Here is a 24,473-nt window from a genome sequence, read left to right on the forward strand (position 1 = left end):
CGTAAGGCAAGTTTAGCAAGTTCACGCCAGTGCAGTTGCAGGTGTAAACACGATTAATTTACTAGTTGTAAACATGCAGTTTGCCTCAATATTCATGGCTAGCTGGATACAAATCAGAGACTGTTACTCTTTTCGTTAATCAAGATTCGGTGCTAAAGCCTGACCATTTATCATATTTTATCCTTGCCCTGCCTGCCATGAGATTCATTTAATCTCACTTGCTTCAAAAAACAGCATATTCCCACAACTTGGATGTGCATTAAACCAGCTGATAGCCAATGATAGTCAAGCGAGCCCTTCAGTTCAAAGTTTGTTGTAAAGTACCAACCACTCTTACCAAACATACACTTGGGTCCTTTCCCACTGACTGCTCAAGTGCTGACTGCAATTCTTTTTGAGGGACATGGCACGGGCTTTTGTGGGAATTATTAGTGCAACAATCATATTACCTTGTCCCCTTTTTCTGTGACTTTCGACAGTGGTGTCTCAAGGAAGAACAGGGGCACTCTCTGTCTCACAGCAGCTAGCCAGCTTAATTGTGATAATATGAAGCAGTCTATTAAAGCTTTTTTCTTTTAATCTAGGAGAATGGAGGATTACTCTCTGAATAGGGGATTATGCACTCGCACGCAGCAGCTCATTTAAACTTGAATATGCATGAGCACGTGTTCAGGGGAATAATGGTATCTGCTGGTCATTTGAAATATACATTTCATCAACTCTCTCGTCATCAAGGAATCATATTGCTATATATTTTCCACGTTCAAAGAATCACGTAGCTGAGACTACTTGCATTTCCTATCATGAAATGAGTTGTTTACGAGGTTGGCTTCTCACTTTGGTTCTAGCACAGGACTTCTTTCGAGGTCCTTCAATGCGCAAATGGCACGTAAGGCATTCCAGGATTACAAATAAGATCATGGAAGATTTTACAGATACACAAGCAACACTTTCCTTTACCTTTGATCAAACTTTGGTTAAATTAAAATCTTACCGTCATTTTCATAATCCTATTTTGTTGTTCAAAATTTGATTTCCATTTTCCTTGCTCTATAAGACAGTGAAAAAAGAATCATAATTACAAGAATTCAAAGGATAAGCATACAGAAACCTCTCCACCTCCCTCGGATTGCGGAAAAAGAAGGGAAAAGCTACCAAGAAATTTCCATTGCGTCCAAGGAATCAGATGTCATGTCAATTATTTGGTCTAGTGATTTCAGAATCTTGACAATCCTGGCCAGGAACATTTGTGTTACATATTAGAGTAACTGAGGCAATAAACTTTTGTTTGGCGAAAAAGCAAGATGCTTACGTTTTACCGTTGTTGTATCATGTTGAAGTCAAGTTTCCGGGTTTCAGAGCCCTCCGAAGTGACAAAAAGTTCAATCTTATGAGAAACTTTACCAAATCCATGCCGTGATTGGTGGATTCAATGGAGCATTATAATGCTAAATATGCCTAGTTCTCATACTTTCTCAGACATACATAGATTGAATAATTTTCAGAGAAAGCCTTTAATTTTGATTTTTTGTAGTACCAACTATTATTGACTTTTAGGCCAATTTTTTAAATTCTCTTGAGACTTAATCGATGAAAATTTAATTAAATGTAAACAAAGATTCACATATTCTATTAAGATTGTCAATGTTATAAAATACGTGTACATATCTATATATACGTGTGTAATTTTTTATTGATTACGTTATTTCTTTTCATTTTACCTTTGATAAAAATTGAATTCATAAATGCTTAAGTGTTAATTAAAAACTCTAAATTTTTTAATTGTGTGAATTCGTACACGCAAAAGTGAGTGGAAAAAAGAGAGAAAGAACGAATGGACCCATGAGAGAAAAGGAAATCGATGACCAAATCAAACTTTCAATTACAAATCCTTATACAATAAGCGATATGAAAATGAAGTAGATTGACGCGTGAAAGTTTTCTATATATAATGGCTAGATGTAAGTCATGCATTCACAGACTAAGAAAACCAGTTACAGGGAGGAAACCACAATATGTCCTCTTCCATTGCCAATTCTTCCTTCATCTTGTCAACCATTTTGCTGACATTTTTGGTTTATCAGTCAAAAGCACAATTGAGTGCCACATTTTATGCTACCACATGCCCCAATGCATCTAGCATCGTCCGCAGCGTTATTCAGCAGGCTCTGCAATCTGATATTCGGATTGGCGCCAGCCTCATCCGACTCCATTTCCATGATTGCTTTGTCGATGTAAATTCAATCTCCAAAAGACTATTTGCATATCTGTCTCATCCGAAGGTTTATTGTTGTTTGATTCTCCTTTTTGGATTTTACTTAAATGTTGATTTCATTTATATATCACAGGGATGTGATGCTTCAATCTTGTTAGACAACAGCGCCAACATACAGAGCGAGAAGGATGCTGCTCCAAATACCAACTCCACTCGAGGCTTTAACGTTGTTGATAACATCAAAACTGCTCTTGAAAATTCTTGTCCTGGCATTGTCTCTTGTGCTGATGTTCTGGCCCTTGCTGCTGAATCTTCTGTTTCTTTGGTAACCCAAAAGAGCCCATTCTTGTTGTTAACTATCTCTTTCTTCAATTGTGGACAAATTAATAACAACGTGCAAAGTTTTCTCAAATAATTAAAGTAATAAATGGATATTAAGCCATGAAACAGATAGGCTATCTAGCTCACAAAAGTATCCTTTGTGCTTGAAGCAAGGCGGTCCTTCATGGAGCGTACTACTTGGGAGAAGGGACAGTTTGACAGCAAACCAGGCTGGAGCTAATTCCTCCATTCCCTCACCCTTTGAAGGCTTAAGCAACATTACTTCCAAGTTCTCTGCAGTCGGGCTAAATACTAATGATCTTGTTGCATTATCTGGTAACTATTTAAATCTTCCAGTATTACTTGCTTTATAGGATATACTGACATTTTTATTCTCATTATCTCTTTAGTCTTCCGTCCCATCCCTTCCTTATCTTCCAAAAATTTATAATAGGAAACTACCACGTTCTTTCATTCTCTGATCTTAAATTCGAGAGTGAAAGGAACATTATCCTGATTGTCACTCTTTCCCCATCGGTGATTATGTAGGTGCACATACTTTTGGACGTGCTCAGTGCAGATTATTCAGCAACAGGCTATACAATTTCAGCGGAACAGGCAACCCTGACCCAACACTCGATTCATCATACTTGACTACCCTCCGACAAATCTGTCCGCAGTCCGGGAGCGGATTCAACGTCGCAAATCTTGATCCCACGACCCCTGATACTTTTGACAGCAACTATTTTACCAACCTACAAAACAATCAGGGCCTTCTCCAATCAGACCAAGAGTTGTTTTCAACAGCTGGTGCTCCCACAATCTCCATTGTCAACACCTTCAGCGGTAACCAAACTGCCTTCTTTCAAAGCTTTGCTCAGTCAATGATTAATATGGGGAACATCAGTCCATTAACAGGAAGCAGTGGAGAGATCAGAGCAGACTGTAAGAAGGTTAATGGAAGTTAATTAACCTCCATGATCAATATATAGAATCTGCTAGCTAGTTAGAAATCAATTTCAAGCTATGTTTTAACAAAAAAAAGGAAAATGGATTTTATAAAGAATCAAAACTGAAATCACAAGATAATGGGATCCTACCATGTTTGTATTCAGTGAAGTTTGATCTGGATGTGGATCACCTGTCACCAAATGTGCCTGTAAGAAATAAATTGGTGAAGAAATGTTAATGAAATTATTGTATGAATGACCAGGCACCTGGCAACTGTTGGTTCTATCCTTTCTACGTATTGGCTCAGAAAGTAGGGAAAAAATCTATATCCGATGTCAAATTATCAATCAGTCTTTGTCCAATTTATCATCAAAATGCGGCCAAGACATCATCTTCTCAGTAGCCGTTCGTTCAAATCAAATCGATCTGTAAGAAAAATGAACATAAGATGAAGAACTGACTCAGCATTGGACAAATAAAACATAACTGTGCATGGAAAATCGTTGATTCATATCCAAGCCTATGTGCAGTTGAAGTCAGATTAAGGTACATAATAATGTGTTAGTATCAAATGAAAATGGAATTCGTTTTAACTTGATAATGAATTCCATATTAAAATTCGATCGCAAATTAACCTTTATCATTGGAATTTGGATTGTAAACAAAGGCTCAATCGTAGTTTCCAAATAAAAATTAAAACCACATTTAATAGAGAATAAGTTCTGACAAATATATACTAATCAATCAGTTAAGAGACAACAGATTTTGACATGTAGGAAAAATAAATCTTCCCTACCCCCAATTCCCAAATTAGACCCAGAAATATATAGGTATCATTGTAATTATAAATAATCACTAGAAACTTATATAAATGTATGCAACCATTCTTATTAAGAACAACAGCTAGGCTAACATGGGAAGAAAGCATCAATATACACTTTCCATCATCAAATCAATTGGCCAATTAGCTAGCTAGTAGTTCCTTTTATCACATTCTTTTGGTTTTTTTTTTTTTCATGAATGTCTCAAAATACGAAATTCTTTTTTTCATTTTTAAACATTTAATTTTTTTATTTGTCATAATTTTTATATTACTTTTAATATTAAATAGCATTGAATATATATATATATATCTTAATGCGAAATATTAAAATCAAAATTTTTTTCTTAATATCTGTGGAATTCAAATAATAAAATAAAATTTGAGAGAGTATATAATTACAATGTGAGACACTTCACTCTAAATATAATCTTAACATGGTTTTTGTTTAGTTAAAGACTTAAAAGTGGTTAAAATTGTAAATGCAATTTTTTAATGCCACAATGATATCCAACAAAGGACAAAATAATAGTAAAAATTATTTAAAAGCATAAATGAGATTATATAAATCTTTGTAAATTAAGAAGAAAAATCTTAGTCCATGCACTGCTGTAATGTCCGCTGGAATGCGATAGGATACAAATTTGACAACTTATAATCTCCCATCAACCCACCTAGCATTTTGCCACGTCTCCATAGAATTCAGTCTATTCACCGTTACCGTTGATCAAAAACCCAATCATAGATTACAAACAAGCACAAATACACAGAATCCTCCCTCGTTCTCTCTCTCTCCTTCCTTGGAGGCTTCAACTTTCTAACAATTTCCCTCACTCGTATAAATTTTTCTATCTTTTTAATTTATTTTCCCAATCTTCTCACTAAACAGATGAAAGCTGACTGACCCAACAAGATAACAATCCATGGCGAGTCAACTTGAGCCAACTCAACTCAGAAACTGCTCCCACCATCCAACTCAGTGACTCAGAGCTCTTAAAAAGCTCCGAGTTTGTTGATGGTCAAGATCGTCAGCTGTAAAACCCAGGTCTTTCTTGTTCTTCTGTAAGCCTCATTTTTACTAGAAATTTTCCATATTTATTTGTTGTTGTCTTTAAAGTCAGCATCTTGATGACCTAAAGTTAGGTTTCTTCCAATTTGAGAGGTTGTGGATTTGGGTTTTAGATCTGGGTTTCTTGATATTTGTGGTGAAATTAGGGTTTACTTTTTGGTTTTGATAAACTTGTGATAAGGGAAGGGTTTGTGGATTTGGTTTTTTATTGGTTTTTTGGGTAAAATTGAGGATTTGATGATTTGGTTTTGTTTAATTTTATGATTCTGTGATATTGGTTTCCTTAATTTTAGGTTATATTTAAGGTTTTTATATCTGGGTACCTTAAACTTGTGAAGGTTATAAAGAGGGTTTTTCTGGGTTGAAAAGAAGGGTTGTTTTTGGAGCATTTGTCATGGCTGAGGAAACAACTGATACAATGAACCTTGATTTGAATCTGGGTCCAGCTCCTGAGACAGGGTCAGGATCAGTGTCGAATGAAAGTTTGAATTGGGATGATTTGGTTGATAACCCGTTTGATAGGATTAGAGAAGCTGTTAGGCGTAGGCGGTGGAGATGGCAGCAGGTTGAAATTCCTACTGCGACTCAGAACCTCTCTGTGGAATTGGATCAATTTATGGGGAATTCAGGCAATGTGAGCACGTTACAGGCAGGTGAGGGCAGTGTTGCTCCTGAGGAAAGAACGAGTGATGTACCCAAAGCATGTGAAAATACCAATGGATTTTTGGAAGATGAGGTTTCAGAAAAAAAGGATGATATTGAGAAGGGTGTTAGCAATGATGGGAGCTTTTTTGATTGTAACATATGCCTGGATTTGGCTCGGGAACCTGTTGTAACTTGTTGTGGACACTTGTTTTGTTGGTCTTGCCTCTATCGATGGTTACATGTGCATTCAGATGCAAAGGAATGTCCTGTCTGCAAAGGAGAGGTGACTGCTAAAACTCTGACCCCAATTTATGGTCGGGCGAACATTACCCATGAGCCGGAAGAGGACTCAGGTCTTAAAATCCCTCCTCGGCCCAGTGCACGGCGGGTGGACAGTTTGAGGCAAACTATTCAAAGGACTGCTTTAAATCTCCCAGTGGAGGAGATGATTCGCCGTCTTGGAAGCAGATTTGATTTGACCCGTGACCTGACTCCACCACGGGAGGCCAATGGTGCACGGGAAACTACAGAAAGAGCTAATTCCATCCTTAACAGGATTTTGACATCTCGAGGATTGCGGGGAGAGCAAAATACTGGTGTGTCCCTTGATGATGTGGACTTGACACCTAGCAGCACAACTGGTAATGAGGTTATGTCCTCCCGGGTTCATTCTTTGTATCTTCAAAGACAATCACAAATTCGAAGGACATCAAGAATAACTTCTCTGACATCTGCACTGAGTTCAGCAGAAAGGATAGTTGAGGCATATTTTCGAAGCAACCCAGTGGGAAGAAATCAGGAGCAGCCACCAGCAGTTGATGATAGAGATTCTTTCTCAAGCATTGCTGCTGTAATAAACCCGGAGAGTCAAATGGACACTGCTGTCGAAATAGACTCTGTGGTATCACTTTCAGCTTCCTCTTCTAGAAGAAGAAATGATGCTTCAAGGGTTTCAGATGTTGATAGTGGTGACTCTCGTGCACATAGAAGGAGACGACTGAACTAGGAACTAGAAAGATTTTTGTCGAATCTCATGTCCTGGAACTGCTCAAGAATAGTCTTAACTGCATTCCATTTATATTGCTTTCACCTTACAAAGAATTCAGCTTCAACATTTATGATTTCGACGAAGGTGATCACAAAGATTCCAAATAGATTTGTGCTGGCATTATGTGAATTGAAATGTTATCATCTTTTCCTAAGGTTCTGTCCTTGATATGGTATGGCAAAACAGATTTGTACGGAGTCAGTAGACCCATCTTTACTCTCGCTGTACATAACCATGCAAGCCTCATATATCTGATTATCTTTGCTTTCAGATGTCTTCTTCTTCTTCTTCCTCTTCTTCTTCTTCTTCTTATCTCTAAATCTTTATTTTGTATGGAAAATTTGCTAAAGCTATTATTTTCATCACCTCCGAAATTTAATTTCTTATCTATCCTAGGATGGATGTGTTGTTGTCAATTTGTTTTAAGGTCATTTATCTCCACTAATGCCAATTGCCAATTAGGAAGTTTCTTTTTCTCTCAATCCTGACATAAATCATAGTATCTGGAAATTTGTTGGGATAATCCACCACTCCTCCCACCCACTAAACCAGAAAAAACCTGCATATATTAGATCATTTTCTCTTTATAGTATTTAAAGAGAGAAGGGAACTGAATCTAGCTGTTTAAATAAGGATACATTATACATGTGCTCCCCTACCATTAGATCATTCTCTTCATTCTTCCCCGTTTTGGTGGGGAAGTTGATAGAAATGGAAGAATTTTTGGACATTGGGGCTGGGTTTAATTGTCCAGCTTGTCAGAAAATGAATTGTCACAGTTGCAGCCCAGTCGGAGTACTGCTCCCATTTGCCAAAATCTGGCGTTGGGTTAGCTTATGAATTTGGGCCGCAAAATTATGATCCTTCCTTCAGCTTTCAATAGCTAGCTTTAACATTTTTCTTAGGTTTTTTCCTATCCTATTTTACAAAAGCAGAATACAGAATGTACCCACAGACAACACAAATCTCTTCAGCCATTTCCTTGGTTCTAGCCATACCCCTTCTTACAAGAAACTTTCAGTTTGAATTCCCTATTCCCAATACATAAATCAACAAAGGAATAAATCCCAAGTGCTAAAACTAAAGTTTACTACTCCATTTGGGTTTCATAATCCGATAAACTGTTTATAGCCTCAACTTCTTACAAACGTTGATTTGTTAGGCAAGGCGTGAAGGAGAAATAACTAATCTTATTTATTCTTCTTTTTCTTTTTAAAGTTTAACTTGGACGTAAAAGTATTGACTTAAGACGGAGTTAAAATTATACTGTCTTCATCTGCAATTCAAGCAATATTATTTCTTTATTAGATTTACTATACTAAAAATTAAATAAAAGTGACAAAAAAAAGGGACAAAGTGTTAGGATTCAGTTTCATGTTCAAACATGAAAATAATGAAAAATTAAAATATAATGCAGTTGAAAAATAAAAAATACATTTATTCAGATAAATAATTGAATACTACAATATCAATATTTGTGTTTTTTTCATGTAATTTTCATATTAATTATAAAATTTATAAGTTTAAGAGTTACAAACATTGTTCTAGATATCGTAATCAAAAACCAATTAAACCCAAAAACACTTGTGATGAAGCAATTAACCCGAAAGAAGAATAAGATAGTCTAAAATCTGACATTTGAAATCTTTGTTTCTAGATTTGTCAAATCTTCAGTCACTCAAGTGTTTGGTTTTTAATAGTAATCCAAACAATGGCCAAATAAGATCTTATCGAAGGTAAGATTTTACCTGTGGTAGCAAGTTTTGTTTCAAAAATAAAAAGACCAAAAGTTCTTCCCGAATCTTATTTCTGTTAGATAAAGAAAACTATTTTTCTTTTCTTATTTTTATGAAAAGGCTAAGAAGGACAAAAGGCTTAGAGTTTTAATTAGCTAACATAACATATTTGTATAACCAAACTAAATTGTAATCTTAAATAAAATATTTGTATTTTTATTCAATTAACTCCTTATGAACTTAATTAATTTTTCCACTTTATTTTGGTTTGTTTCAATTAAGTTTAACTTCATCAATTATCCTTATTTAATCTCAATTATGCCACTTAATGAGTGTGACCTATTAAATTTCTATTATGTTGACAATAAATATAAATCATAATCAAATATCAATTTAATAATTGATTTATATTTATAAATCATGAGCTATATCTAGCAGCATATCAAGACCACTAAAATGTTAGAAAGTCAATTAAAGAATTTGACAAAAACCTTTTAGTGATAAGCCTCTCAATGCAACATGATCTTTTCATCAAATATCTAAGATATGTAATAAAGCATGACTCAATACCTACTTATAACATTCCATATTAATTCTCATAATTCATAACTAACCTTACAAATTCAAGAAACCAACTTTCCTTAAATTCATCATACTTTGACCAAAGTCTTTACACAAGTTAATTTATAATTAAGAACAAGTGAGATACATCTTTTCATATTACTTGGGGTAATGAATACTCTCTTGACCACTCATTTTATCTTTGTATGCTTCATGATATATCCAAAAACATCCTATTTAGGCATTTAGTCGCCTCCAAACCCAAAGAGGTGAAATTAAAGTATATCATTCGTTATACAAGATGACCTAGTATCTCTAGTCCAAGGACTAGTTGCACGACTATCACATGAAAACATATTCCATAAATACTTTAGTGAAACACTAAATGAAATTCTCATAGCAGGTCATGTTCGATAAACTTGTTCTTCAACAAGCACTCACATGTTATCTTCAAGTATTACATATACTTCAATTTATGATATCGATTGCTTACTTTTCAAGTAAAGAGACTGAACATGTACTAGTCTTTGAGTATTGTTAATGTCCTGTCTTGACAATACAATGATCAGAAACAATTTAGGAATATAGCTCTGATACATAATAATCTCATAATTGTAACAGTTTTGCAATTCACTCACAAGGCTTTTACGTTCTACGGGTTTCACCCAATTAATACTTAATAACTTCTTATTACTGCACTAATATGAAAGAAAACCTTTATTACATATAGTTATGCCATTAAGTATACATTAAATGACGATATATATTCCTTAACCAATCCAATTGACTCAAAAGCATATATCAAAAAGAAAGTTATCCAAAAAGGTAGTTTACTTGGAGAAATAATTAGTTAGGAATGAAGGAAAGTTGTTTTTTCTTCCTTATATTTGGTATGAAAAATAAAAATAGAGTAAAATTATAAATAAAAAGAATATTTTTCTTCTGATTTAAAATGATTAAATTTGAAAAGAAAGAATAATTGTAAAATTTTCTATTAACCTTCGGCTCCCTTCACTTCCTTCCCCCTTTTCTCTTACCAAACATTGTGGTGAATAGAATAGATACTTCCTTTCTGGTGTTGGATTAATCAAACACAATTACTGTCTAAAATCTTCATTTTCACTCTACCTACACTTTTAGTCAAATGAAAATTGCTTTGAACCCTAAATAATGATCTCACCATCTGAATTTATTTTAAATGGTCAAAATACAATTTCATTAATTCGGATTAAAAACGCCTAAATGATACTAGCCATGATTCTATCTTTTTATACACAAGTTAATGGTAATCATGGTGTGATTAAAGAAGAAACCGACGAGACTATGATAATTATATTGCTCCAATCAAATTGATCGAAAGTAATGGAGAGGATCTCAAGCCTAATAGATGCAGAGCAGACCGAAGAGAGCAATATAGCTCTGAAAAAATGATACAACAAAAAGAAGAGAAACAGGATTATTATGTGCGGCCACCCCAATGGCAAAACAGGCCGGTGGCGCAATGCAAAATGGGGATAACATGTTTTCTGGTCTCAAAAATTCAAGGAAGATTATGGGCATGACTGGTTGAATTATGATGATGGCTATGATGCCGATGATGATGATCATAATAATAATAATCATAATAATGGACAACAGAATCAAAAGCTGGAAAAAGGGGATGGAAATTAATGATTGTTGGATACAAAGAGAATGATTGAGCACACGAGAGAGTATGTTTCAAGGCATCCATAGTTTCAATGGTCAACATTCCCCATCATCACTTTTAAAACCCAACTCACATTTACTTGTGAATTTTTATTTATTTATTTTGCTTTGCTTTGATTCATGCTTGTTGTCGACATAGTCAACATTCATTATTCATTTCAGGCTGCTTCATCTTAGTTATATCATAATTAGTTGTAGCTGAGAAGAGAGAAACATCGTAAGGTTGAGCTAAGCATGATCTGTATGTGTGGTAATAATATGAATCAAATTCATCATACACTTATTTCTCGATTTTTAATTTGAAATTCTTAAGTTCAAAATTTAAAAAAAAATGTTGAGACTTTCCACTATACAATGCGTAATCCTAACTCAATGGACTTTACATGTATTAGAAGGAACTAGTTCATGATCATACAATCGTTTCCCATCAATTCCAACTTTTTTATAAAAAAATATTTTTAATGAACTATGTTGGTCAAATAACTCTTTGGTTTCTCAACTATCAGCTCCTAGCAAATGCCTTCTCTGTCAATCCTCCTATTAAAATTAAAGCAGCCAAGCAAGAAACAAGAAAGGCAAACGTGGTATTTTTGTTATATTTGCTAACCAATGTTGACAGAAAACTGAAAACTCTTTAGAAAGCTTTCAAACCATAATCAATAGTTGGAAAATCAAATTGACCAGTCAATACTTAGATATTGCCTGGAATAATTGTAATAATAACAGGAAGGAAAAGATAATGTTAATTAATGGTTAGGCTTGGAGTACTGAAAACCTGCTTCTTGTTAACTTATTCATATAATACAAGAATTAATTCAAGTCAAGCAATTGAAAAATGACATAAAAAAATAGTAGAGCAGGATCCAACATTGAATAAACTCTATATAAATAAATATATATATATATATATATATATATATATATATATATATGCATGGAACCATTTGTCTGACTAAAAATATCATTTATATATCTTGATCAAGACTACCAGGACTGAACAATCAAAGGACACTTGCAACATAGACTGGTCAAAAACCTCTTCCCAAACCATATAATTGAGAATTTTATGTAGTCCATATGCCCTCGTTAGAAACATGAGGAAATTCCCAATATAACAATAAAAAAAACTAGCCTGAGCCCTGAGGGATTCAAGGGTGAGCTGGAGCCTGGATGGACCTTAAGAATACATAGCTTTGTCCAAAAACATACTTTTATGTAAAGGAATTTTTACATGTAAAAACCAAAATAGGGAAGCCTTGAGACAATATTTAAGCTTTAATTAGGCACGCATGCACGAGTCTCGAAGGATGGAACAATTAACTTTTTAAGAGATTAATTTTTCAAACTTGGGGAAAGTGGAAAATTTCACACATGGATTTGATTACTGATTAGCCAATAAAAACGTTAAATTATTATAAGTCTATGATGAAGATGTTCATCATGATCATCATTTTTCTCACTAAGATGCAGTATTTTTAGGGTCTTTTGTCCCATACTTTTTCAGCATCAAACAGCATCCCAGGGAGAGAAATGGGACATGAGAAATGATGATGATGATAATGGTGATGATTATGATAAATGAAAGAAAAGCATGGTAAAATGCTTCATGATTATGTCTGGGAAGAGAACATGCAAGATCCTTCCATTCCAGGGGTTGCATGCCTAGCTGTGTCGTTTCTTCCTCTCATCATCTGGGTAAAAATCATATAAACAACCAATTATTGTCCAACTAGATTGCTTTTTTGGGGTTTAGGCTAGAATGCAATCATGTGAAATCATTCTATCAAACCATGGCCTCATTATACCCTATTTCTTTCTATTGCTACTTCTAAGATTAATATTCTTGCAATTTACAAACAAGCAGCCCTATGTTTTCCTCTTGACTTTTTTTTTTTATAAGTTTACAGCTATAAATAAATTTTACAATTACAATCAAATTATTTTATCTTGACATGAATGACATATATAGTTATTAAGTGAAGCAAAATATATAGAACAAATCATATGAGGTTATGTATGGTTGATACTTTTGTTTTTAATTTTATGTTATTTATTCTTTAATTTTTATATTATTTTTTATTAATAATAAAAGTATCAATCAAACGAAATTTAAATAAATCCATAAATAAACACAAAATTTAACTTTTCTGACTAAATTTATATTCAAAATTTTTATGAGTCTTCAATGATCTTAATTTTTTTTATCTCTCTTTTTTATTAGCAGCTAAAAAAGTAATTAAAATTATGAATTATATATTTTCTGATTGAAAATAAAATTGAAAAAGAAGATTATACATATATTCAATTTAATTAGAGTTTTAGCTTTTTAAAATTTTATGATTATATATATATATATATATATATATATATCTTATTCCTTTTATCATTTGACTATATCTTAAAAGTGACTGATCTTACTTATTTGTTGGGCTTACAATGTTTCAAAATGTGATTGAAGTAGGGTTTCATTGTTAGATAACTAATCAGCTCATTAGTCCAAAATATTAGTGCCAAACATGATTTGTGTGATGAGCTTTACGACATTGTTATAATGAGCAACAATGAGCAAGAAATCATTGTGTTGTTTATCTAATATAAGTCTCAACCATTTGCACTTACTCCATAATTATTAATCCCTCACTATTCCAAGATCTTATTTGATTATCATCACCACAATATTATTGATTCTCCTTGATCACCAATAAGCTAGACTTTTAATTGCAAAATGACAGATAATTCCTTCTTTTCTGTTTTGTTTTTCTTATTTTTTGTTGATTGAAATCTTCAACTTTTCTTTCCCATTAGTTCTTTTACTGCTCCTAGATTGTTTTACGCTATGGGCCACGAGTTTTGACCCTGGAAGACGGTGACAATTTAGGATCCAGTCAACTCTTAATCAGGTTTTTTAGTGTCTATAACTGGTGTACCCCTTCTCCCATTTAAAAAGAAAATTAGGTGTGAGATACACAGAGAAATATGTATATATCAAGATGTCTGATGATCCAACTAATATTTGACTAGTCATTAACAATAAATGTTGATAACAATATTTCGGAACAGTTTCATCAAAGAGTAACTGAAATAAGAGAAAAATCAGAAAGAGAGAAATGATTATGAGAGTGATAAAAATCTTGAAGGTTGAATAAATGATTCATGGCATGAAATGACCCATCCAAATCCATATTGAAAAGCTGCGCTCAAACCAACTTTCGTTGAGTTCAAATAAAGCTAACCAGATTTGCTTGCATAATTTTCTGTCACATATTTAGAGTAAGAAATAGTTTTCTCATCTTAAGTATTGCAGGAGTAGAAATGACTTTTTGGATGTTGATTTGCAAGTGGAGGGGAAGAATAAACAAAAACGAGCAAAACGACCTAGGAGAAGGGGATATATAGTGATGCTGACTCTTTGCATAAAAAGGATTGAGATTTGAGACGCAAAGAGGAAACCCCACACCACATTCAGAGAGCTGACAAGGAGCCCCCCCCAGGCAGCAGAGAGAAGAAGATCATCATTACAGAAATTGACTGTCCTTGTTGGCCTTGGGCACCTGCCCCCATGGGCTCTCTCATCAACTTCCATTACTGGCTCAGCTACTCGCCCTGCTACCACCATCCCTAGGCCCCTCATATCATGCCAGGTCTTTCGAAATCTCTACCACCATTACTAGAATCTTTTACCAAGTCAAGGTTCACGTAAACAGAAATAATAATATATAAATATAAAAGGTTCCCCTTTCCAAATCCATGCGCTTTTTTTCTTGGCCTTAGGGAAATAAATCATTAATTTAAAAACTTGTTTTCGAAATCTGTTTTGCAGCTTCCCTTGATCCTGAACCAGTGAAAGTGAGCAACAAGCTATCAATTGCACGCGGAGAATGATCTTTGGAATGGGGTAGTTCAAAAAGTAAGTGTAAATTGAAGTTTACTACTATGAATCATGAAAGTGTTAATAGAAAGTAATGTTGCAATCAATGCTTGACTTAAGAACCACTAAATTGTGTATACAAAAATGGCAATAAAATAAATACACCCGAGCCCATTTTATATGCTTTATCATACCCTAGCTAGGTGATGGATTCTTAGAGCAATTAATGACAAGGGTCAACAGTCCAACTATGAGGGAGATAGCACAGATGTTTAAAATTTTTGGTTTTATGATAGCCCTTTCCAAGAGTTTATGTTCAATTAGTCCTTATATGACATTAATCAACATACAAAGGAAATTAATTTGTATTATCCAATTCAATTCTTACACGTTCAACATATTTTTACTAGTTTAAAAGTTAAAGACTTAGCATGGTCAAAAAAGGTTCCCCTCGTGGTCCACATTCGGGAACAAAATTGTTTCCCATTGAGTTTTCCCATCTTAGTCCCTACTTAGGCTAACTTATTCAAAATAAAAATTCCAATCTAGCTATAACATATATAAAAATGATTTTCGTATATGACTGTATTGTTTGCATTGTCCACATCCTTATATTATATGAAATTGTACGCATACATATATATAATACCTACATATGCCTTTTGTGCTTGAAAAATTAGTTTGTATTAGTTATGAACATTTTTCTTTTGCAGTTAATTATGAACTATTTAATAATTGTTGCTACTAGTTGTCTATTTGAATGAAACTTCGAGATATTTACTGTTTTTGTCTCAAACTCTTAGCAAAGTTATATGAATTTCGCCAACTCAATTTGTATTGATTTTATTTGATTGTTTTATTTATTAATTCATTTCATGAATATATTTATTACTATGATGCATGTTAAAAAAATATTTAATTATATTTATAATTTTTACTTGCAAATGTAACCTTATAAGAAAATAATATTATCTTATATCCAAAAAAAAATAATACCATCATTCTACATATCTTAAAACTGAAAGGTAACAACGTGAATCAATGCATAAAAGGGGGAAAATTAACTCGAATGAAGCGGTCGGCTGTGGATATAAATATAACATAAGAGATATTTAAAAAAAAAGTAGTATAGAATTTGGTGAAGCTTCAATGCTCTTCAAGAAATAGTAAAAATTAAAGAATGAGATTGAATGAGAGAAGGCAGGTCTAATTCATACGGTCAAATGACTTTAAGAATGGAACCAATTGGTGGGGTTGCTTATTCAATCTTGTTGGTTACACGAGTCTATCTTCGTACTGAAAGGAAAGACCCAAATGGAGTAAAACTCAATTGTGGCTCCCAATAGTGTTTAAAGGTGTTTCAACAGATTTATAGCCAAGGGAACAGAATAATTGATATTGAATTTAATGATATACCAATATCCTTCAATAAAAATTGGTGATATTAATTAATATTTGAAATTGTAATAAATTGAAAATCGATTGATCTTTTAATAATAATTAAGGATATAATTGAGTTGAATCAAGCTGGTGTAGTTGCAGGCTTGATTAAAAAATTTGTAACTCAAGCTCGATTGAGCCTTACGTTTTTGTGTTTGAGCTCAACTCGAAAAATAATCAACTTACTTTAAATCGATCCGATTAAGCTTGATTATTATTAATTTATATAAAAAATTTAAAACTCGATTAAAATTTGATTATGAAATAAAAATTCAAATGAAACCCTTTTTTTAAGTTAAAAAATGAGTGCAATACAAAGACTTCTCAAGAAAATCGTCCATCTTAATACAATGAAACGTTAAATATATAAATAAATATTTTATTTTGTTTATATATGTATATAAAATTAAAAAATAAAAATAAAAAATTCATAAAGTGCATAAACCACTCAAGTCTAATACTATCACAAAATTCAAATTTGACTTGACTCGTTTTTTGAATAATTGGAGCTTGCGTTTAACTTACAATGAACGAGTCTAATTAGAATATTCATCCAATCAAGCTCGAGTAGCTCACAAATAATTTGGTTCATTTACACCACTGACAACAATATCGAAAAGGAATTTCTTTGGACATTTATCAGGATTATATGAAAAGCAACATTACAATCCATAAATTTCAAAGGTGATGCTATCATGGGCGCCTAATGCAAATGACACAGTTACATAAATAAATAAAATTTCAAATTCTCTTAAATATATATTATTAAAAAGGTTTTTTAGTTTCTTAATACAATTTTCTAAATTCATAGGACTAATACATATTTAATCTTTTTAATCTTGTGTTATATTATTAAATGTAAACAAAATAGATAAAAGTAATTAGAAAATATATAAATTTAGCAATAATTGGTTCAATAAATATATTTCAAGTTAGATAAAAATTTGTTTAAATTTAATTTCCATCACATTTTTACAAGCCAAATTTATCCTCTCTTTTTTTTTTTTTTTTGGGGGGGGGGGGGGGGGGTAGGAAGCCAAAGTGTATATAATTGAAAGAAAGAAAAAGGAGTGTCAAAGAAGTTCCTGATAATTTATAAACCCAATAATGATACTAATTATACCATGAATACAAATCCTAGGCCTATAAAAGGAGTAAAGGACATCTTGGCAAAGGCCAATATAATTATAAATGAATTGACTTTTGGACCATTCGTCTATGTCCTAATTTTGATCTCATATACATGCTAAATTCGACAATCCTCATATCTACAATGATGTAGGCATTAATTTTGTTCTTTTCTTTTGAACTTATGATCAAGCACCCTTTTGTAGAGGTGATGAATATACATCCATAGTCTATATAATTTGAGTACCCCTATTTTGACATAGGCTTAATTTTCTTTAATGTAAATTTTAGAAATTATACCTAGATAAATAGGATCATTATATATAAGCAAGAGTAACCTTATTTTTTGCAAATGTTTTGATTTTTTCAATGGAAATGTTATCTATCATGTGAGTAGGTTGATGAGACTCGAATATAATAAGTAAATATGATTGATTTATATTGAAAAAAAAAAATATATATATATATATATATTAAAATACAGTAACCTTATTTTGCATTAAAAAATTAAAAGTATACATCAAAATTAAGATTAACCATCTAAATATTTCAAATTTACTCTTAAAGTTTTTAGTGGTGAAATGTTAAAAAATAATGAAGAATGATAGCAAAAAATAATAATATAAACAGCACGAATAAGACACAATGTTTTCTTTCAACTTATAGTAATTATAGTATTAGAGTATTTAATTAATTAATTAATATATAATTTTTTAAAAAATAATAAAATTTGAAATTTTCATTTCCAAATATAAAAAAATTATACATATTATTATTATTTCAATCAATTCTTTTCAAAATTGAGATCATGCAAAACAATCAAACATGATATGTTTATATTTCTTCCTTCAAAAAACAAAAGGTAAAAGGATTGTGATCTTGAAGAAAAACAAGCAGAAAAGGAAGGAGAAAGGAAAAGGACAAAACCCTAGAAGGGGAGCGAGGAAAGAAAGAGACGAGACACGACCATTTCAATCACCTCACAATTATTTGATGCTTTTTTGGGGGCTCTCTCCTCTCTAAGTAATAGAGAGAGAAGAGGAGGAGGAGGAGGATGAAGAAGAGGGGGACCCATCCATGCATTGTAACCAATAATAATAATGAATGAATGAAGAAGAAATGAAAGAAAAGAAAAGCAAGCCCCCCTATTAGGATCCCACGTACAAATGATTGCTGCTGTATCCATTGTCTCCTTAAGACACTGCATGATGTCCCCATCTCACAATCTTCGACCCCCACGGCCCCATCCACCCCATTTTCTTCTCCTTCTTCTTCCCCTCCTTCTATGTTTCTGATTTTTCTTCTCCTCTCACGTCATGTCTGCGACTCTGACCAAAACCCCCCATCATCATTTCTCCCTCACGCCTACCTCACGTGACTTTACTATCACTCCTCTTTTTCCATGTCTTAACTTACGTCCAGTTACATCCCCTGTTGTACGTAGTGTACGAAATCTGCAGTATTTGAACTTCCATCGGTTAGAGCAAAGGGTTGCCTTACCTATCATAATTCCCATTGCACGTAAAAAGGAAAAGAAAAAAAAAAATCTGGTGGTGGGTTCAGGCTCGGCCGCCCAGGCCCTCAGGCCAACGAAAGACACCAGAATCTTTGGCTCAGTGGCTCAGTCAAATAAAGGACGTAAAATTTTTAACCAGCAATGTTTTATTGCAGCTTTATAACTCTCTGCAACTTTTACATTTCATTCCTTCTTCTTCTGCCTTGGTTTTTATTGTTTTAAATTTATCCCGAAAAACAATCTTGCTTTTATTCTTGTTTTTTTTTTCTTTTTTAAATTACGGAAGCTATTCTTCATTCTTTCTTTGCGTTAAATCCCTTCTTTTCTCATGTTTTTTAAACCTTTCATGTTTGTATCATGTCCACTTAATTTGACCCCAACATTTGATAATGCAAATCAACAGGTAGAGTTTATTAGTGAAGTACAAACAAAAATATTATGTTTCCACAACTTCAAAAGTTGTCAAAATAATAAAAAAAAAAAACTCAACTACTCTAAAGTAACATCCTCTTAAATCTGCAGTCGCAGTTCTTATAACAAAATGACACTTGCTATACTCCAAACTCAAATCTTTATTTGGATCCTCTGCTCTGCCTAGTCAAAAATCGAATGCATTCGTAAATTCAAAAAATTTATTTACTTTGTTTGATATAATTCCTTTAATTAAAAAAATTAAACAATCTAAATTAATCTAATTCAAATCACTGGAATAACAAACTTTAAATCATTTAAATTCGAATATAAAAATAATCTGAATTTGAATAATCAAATTCAAATTACTTGGAATTAAAAATGATCTGAATTAAAAAAACAAAAAAAAAGCCTTTGATTCCCCGATTGTCAGTTCAAAATTAAAGGCAAGTCGAAACCTGAAATTTTCGATGGTTACATGTTATTAGTTAGTGGTCATAAAATATAAAGTAGGGGAAGATCCCTTGGATTATGTTGATGCCCTCTTCTAGGGCAAAGGGTCCCTTTCCAAGGAACTTTCAAATTATGTAGGGAAGAGAGGGTATGGGTTGCCGCATAGTGCACGATCTTTTGTGTGAAATGATTGATTCTTAGATTTTCCAAAAGTGGGGCCCATTCACTTAATTATTTTTGCATAGGTAAATAATAGATGACGGTGCATTCATATTTCAATGTTCGTATTGTGTAAGGAGCTGCCTCACTTTTTTCCTATTTCCTAACCCAAACATGGACAATTGGGAAATATGAATACCCTATTTTCTGCAACAACAAATACTCTGAATAATTTTACTGGAGTCATTTAAGATTTTTGTTTTTGAAATTTATTTTATTTATTCAAAAAAAAGATTGATCAATTTTAATTTTATTCTGCCAAACTTTTTTTAACCGGTTTAATTTTTAATAAATATTTTTGTTTCTTTATGAAATTATTATTATGATTAAATATTAAGATTTTTATAAAAAGAATTAAACGAAATTGGTAAGTCAATCAATTAACAAATTAAACTAGTATATAGCTAGATAAACTTGACTAAAAATGGGATTTGAATTAATGTTCATATTATCTTGTGTTGCGACGGGGACATTTTTCTTACTGTATAATAATTGTAATCATAATGTCCTAAAGACAATAATGATGGTACGAGACATAGTACAAGATATCTTTCTGACTTGATTTTGCAATGTCCCTCTACTGCCCAGATGATGGCACGTGGCGAACTCTTTTGGATAGATTTCCATGAAGATCAAGCCCTGGAAGTCAATCCAATCCAGGACCATACCAAGAATTTTCATCTGATTTTTAATTTTAAAAATCCCCTAATTATTGTGCTCACCAATACATTCCAATGTTTAGAATTCATTTGATTTTTAATTTGAAATGTTCGTAATTTTAAATAATTAATTCATATGGTATTTATTCATTGCACAGGAGTAGTAGACTTTTACTTGAAATTTATAAAAGTTTTAAATATAAAAAAATTAACTTTTTAAAACTTGTTTAATACATAAAAATTTTTAACAAGTTAATCAATTATTGAGTAATTTTTGTCTATAGTAGAAGTATACAAATTTTCAATTATTTTTTTTAAAATTTAAGAGAAAGAAGATTTGAACTTTACTCTTTAAGTAAAAAAATTATGTATCTATCAATGAGTTAAATTTCGAGTATAATTTTTCAATTAAGTTTAACTCTTATTGATTTACAAATTAAATTGAATTCTATTAGTTAGTTAGTTTTGATATTCAACTTAATTTTTATTTAATTATTTTAATTAAAAAAACTCACAAAGCTTACTTCACTTAAAAGAATCCTAGCTAAAGGCCTTATTCTTTTCATTTTTATGTTATAGGGGCAAGAATGGACAAAATGTGATGGAAAAAGTGCTGCTATTATCGAACAAACTAGCTAGAGGCAATTCACCCCTATACAAGTGAGTGGTTGCTGCAAAAAGATTTTTTTTTTTAACGTGGGCCTTCCTTTAGAAAGTGAAGGAGATGATAATTGAGGGGTTCTTGTATTTTATGTTATTGTGGTTGAAAATCAGCTAAATTTTGTTTTTATTGTTTTCAATGCAACTATAATTTTGATTTGATTGGACCTACGAATTGCTCTATGTTTTCGTAAATGGGTGAGTATGCCATATCTGTTTCAAAGACATAATAATTCCTAGTATTTTTTCTCAAATTATTTTCTTAGATTTACATCATAAAGGATATAAACTTTGTGACAAAGTACATATATAATGGATCAATGTTTTTTTTTTATTGTATGGGATTGTATTAATTTTACTCAAATTAACTCGTATCCCATTTTAAATTAATTATTTAATACCACCTTAGTTCACTAACCAAATATTTATGGCACATTCTCCAGCGGGCAATTGATGAAAGTGGAATACTGTTCATACCGTGAAAGTTGAGACAAACCTAGCTAGGTTAATTTGTTGAATAAGCAATCTAAAGGCTTAGGGACAGTGGAACCTCTTTTATATAAAATTGAATATGTTGTTTCGAATTGATTTAGTATTAAGTTTTATTTTTATTATTATTGTGGGAGAATGATAATTCAAATTTCACTATTTATTTGAGTTAATAATTATTATTTCCGACGTACGTAGGTAATGGTGTTTAAAAGTTATGAGAAATGGGTGCAAATGTTTAGAAATTATTAGGCAAGATTCATGAAAATTGAAAAATGTGGAACTAGACAAAATAATGTAGTTATTTTCAATTACTTGTTTATTTTATTCATTTATGTATAAATGAAATTCCCCCTCCATAAAGTAAAATAAAATGTCTCCTGAATGAGCCTATATGAAGATTACCCGATAGTCTGATCTTACAATATGAATTCTGTGGGGGCTAGCATTCAAAACTAAGGATATACATTCAATTTAATGATAATGTCAAATATATATATATATATATATAAAAGAAAAGAATTGTGAACCTACCCGCAATATCTCGGATTGGAATTGAAGTTGGCCTATATGCATTAGGAATCTTGGAACGTAGCCCACCTCGAGGGTTGTAATCTTGATATCAAATATTTATTAATTATTCCCAATTGGCATTTCCAGTGGCTCCATAGAAAACCAGCATGAGCATGCCAAATGTATAGACTAAAACCTTAAAATATACATAGCTTTCTCATAAAAGATAAAAGATGATTATAACTAATGCCATGGGATGAGATCCTTGATGATCATTTTATGTTGAATATACTCTTAAAAAACCTTTCACATGTATAATTATGTGCAGAAATCTTAATGTGCCTGGCATGGGCATGACCTATACAGATTTATGCACCGAAGGAGTTAATTCTCAACAATGCTGCGTACGTCAACCGGGGGATTGTGGAACAAATCAGATTAGTTTTTTAGGAGGGAAAAACAGACACTTGTTTGCTCAAATGAAATGAACAAGAGAGATGTGGTATTATCTGTAAAGGTGTAAAACCTTATCATTGTCAAAACGGTGATTAAATTGGGGAATGTTATGCTGAGGCATAGGGTAAGAAAGGAGTAGTTGGGGGTTGAGTGAAGGGCTTTTTTTGATGCTGTTGTTGCTGTGGGTGGCTTTATCCCACGGTTCTTTTACGTCCCCACCCAATAATTCACTCATATCTCTCTCTCCAACTTATCATTAAAGCCTGCATGACTTCAATTATTGCAATGATCCCAAAAGCATGACATATCTGACCTGGTCACATCCTCTAGATGTGTATTTTAATTACCACCTTTGTTCAAAAGTCACCCCACGCGCGTGGGACCACCTCCACCCGTATTTATCAGACACCCCCATCCCCTTGAAAATATTCAACCAAAATTTCTACTCATTGGATACCCCGATTCTGAGTTTTTTTTTTTTTTTTGCTTATGAATATGAGAGAGTCTACTCTGCTTGGAAGACACAAAAGAACATTACCCTTTAATTTTATTATTATACAAATATGCTCACTAACTTTCTTTGGAATAGTGAAAGATGGTCTCTTTGTCTGCTTGAATTGAACATTTGATAAAGAGGAGTTATTGGTCAAACTCTCATGCTAATCTAATCTGACTAGTAAATTACTTTCTTCCTTGTTTTTTTTTTTGCCCTTTTCTTCCCAATGTTTTTTTTTTCTCTGCTTACACATCAGGCTTAGCTCAAAAGGAGGAGTTTTTGAATCATTCTAGCCAATGGGGTGATGCCACATAGGAAGAAACTGGTAAAGGCTCAGTGTTTTGGTTGGTGAGTCAGCGTTTCCAGGCTTCCAGCCCCATTCCCAGGGGGTCACTACTTTTCAATTACGTCATTTGGAGAAATGTTAATTGACTACTCGGAAACTGCAAATCTGGGATTAATTAAATTGGCTATCATTTGAAAACAAACAAAACAACAAACAGTGCAAATGCTAAATAATTGTGTTTGGTAAACAACGCATTTTAATCATTATTTCCTCATATCATCATGATGAGGAGTACATACTAATATAAAAACATTATTAGTAACAAAAAAATTTAGTCAATTTTATTTTTTTTATTAATAAGAAAGGGTAGTTTGGCAAAGGGGGGGTTAAAACAAAGTTGGGTCCAAAGGGTGGAACAAGATTGATGATCCCTGCCGTCGGATGAAAAATCATTTTCTCATGTTGGGATGATGATGATTTCTGGCCCTTGTTTGGTGAGAACACAATAATTCACTAACATTGTGAAGTTATAGTCGCATTAATTAACAAAATCTTCCCATCAAGTATTTAATAATGGATTGTGCTGTGGGAAAGTGGTGTTGCCATGGGTAGCTACATTCTTAATTGAAAAAACAAGAGAAAAGAGCTTGTCGTTGCCTTGTACCCGGTAAAGAAAAGATTGCTTTAAAGCCTCATGTTTTCTCATCAGTCACCCCCCCCCCCCCCCCCCCCCCCCCCCCTCCCCCACGGCCTTTTCATTTCTTTAAAAAGTCAAATTTATTCAAATTCCACTTGTGAATACTATA

General features: G+C 32.6%; 2 protein-coding genes across 4 annotated transcripts; both read left to right on the forward strand.

Annotated features, from left to right (window-relative positions):
• The first annotated feature begins 1,987 nt into the window (after positions 1-1,987).
• Positions 1,988-3,772, forward strand: LOC18599128 (peroxidase A2-like). The gene is made up of 4 exons (XM_007028955.3): positions 1,988-2,234; positions 2,349-2,540; positions 2,707-2,872; positions 3,086-3,772. The coding sequence occupies exons 1-4, from the start codon at positions 2,016-2,018 to the stop codon at positions 3,502-3,504; spliced, it is 996 nt and encodes a 331-aa protein (XP_007029017.3). The 5' UTR covers positions 1,988-2,015; the 3' UTR covers positions 3,505-3,772.
• Positions 3,773-5,116: 1,344 nt separating this feature from the next.
• On the forward strand, positions 5,117-7,339 carry LOC18599129 (RING/U-box superfamily protein). Of its 3 annotated transcripts, none has more exons than XM_007028957.3 (2): positions 5,117-5,369; positions 5,715-7,339. In XM_007028957.3, exon 2 carries the CDS (start codon positions 5,771-5,773, stop codon positions 7,025-7,027), a length of 1,257 nt encoding a protein of 418 aa, XP_007029019.3. In that variant the 5' UTR covers positions 5,117-5,369; positions 5,715-5,770; the 3' UTR covers positions 7,028-7,339. The 3 variants fall into 3 exon arrangements, with proteins under 3 accessions (XP_007029019.3, XP_088662392.1, XP_007029018.3); XM_088806266.1 differs by having other exon boundaries at positions 5,117-5,352; positions 5,670-7,339; XM_007028956.3 differs by having other exon boundaries at positions 5,117-5,352.
• The last annotated feature ends 17,134 nt before the right edge of the window (positions 7,340-24,473 follow it).

Source organism: Theobroma cacao, chromosome 5 (assembly GCF_053813885.1).
Source record: "Theobroma cacao isolate CCN51 chromosome 5, ASM5381388v1, whole genome shotgun sequence".
NCBI lineage: Eukaryota > Viridiplantae > Streptophyta > Magnoliopsida > Malvales > Malvaceae > Theobroma > Theobroma cacao.

Excerpts from the sequence above, each read along its gene's own strand:
- LOC18599128 (XM_007028955.3), top strand. The coding sequence starts at position 2,016 with ATGTCCTCTTCCATTGCCAATTCTTCCTTCATCTTGTCAACCATTTTG. Across the intron at positions 2,235-2,348 it reads TCCATGATTGCTTTGTCGAT|GGATGTGATGCTTCAATCTT; the intron begins GTAAATTCAATC and ends TATATATCACAG. Across the intron at positions 2,541-2,706 it reads CTGAATCTTCTGTTTCTTTG|CAAGGCGGTCCTTCATGGAG; the intron begins GTAACCCAAAAG and ends TTGTGCTTGAAG.
- LOC18599129 (XM_007028957.3), top strand. The coding sequence starts at position 5,771 with ATGGCTGAGGAAACAACTGATACAATGAACCTTGATTTGAATCTGGGT.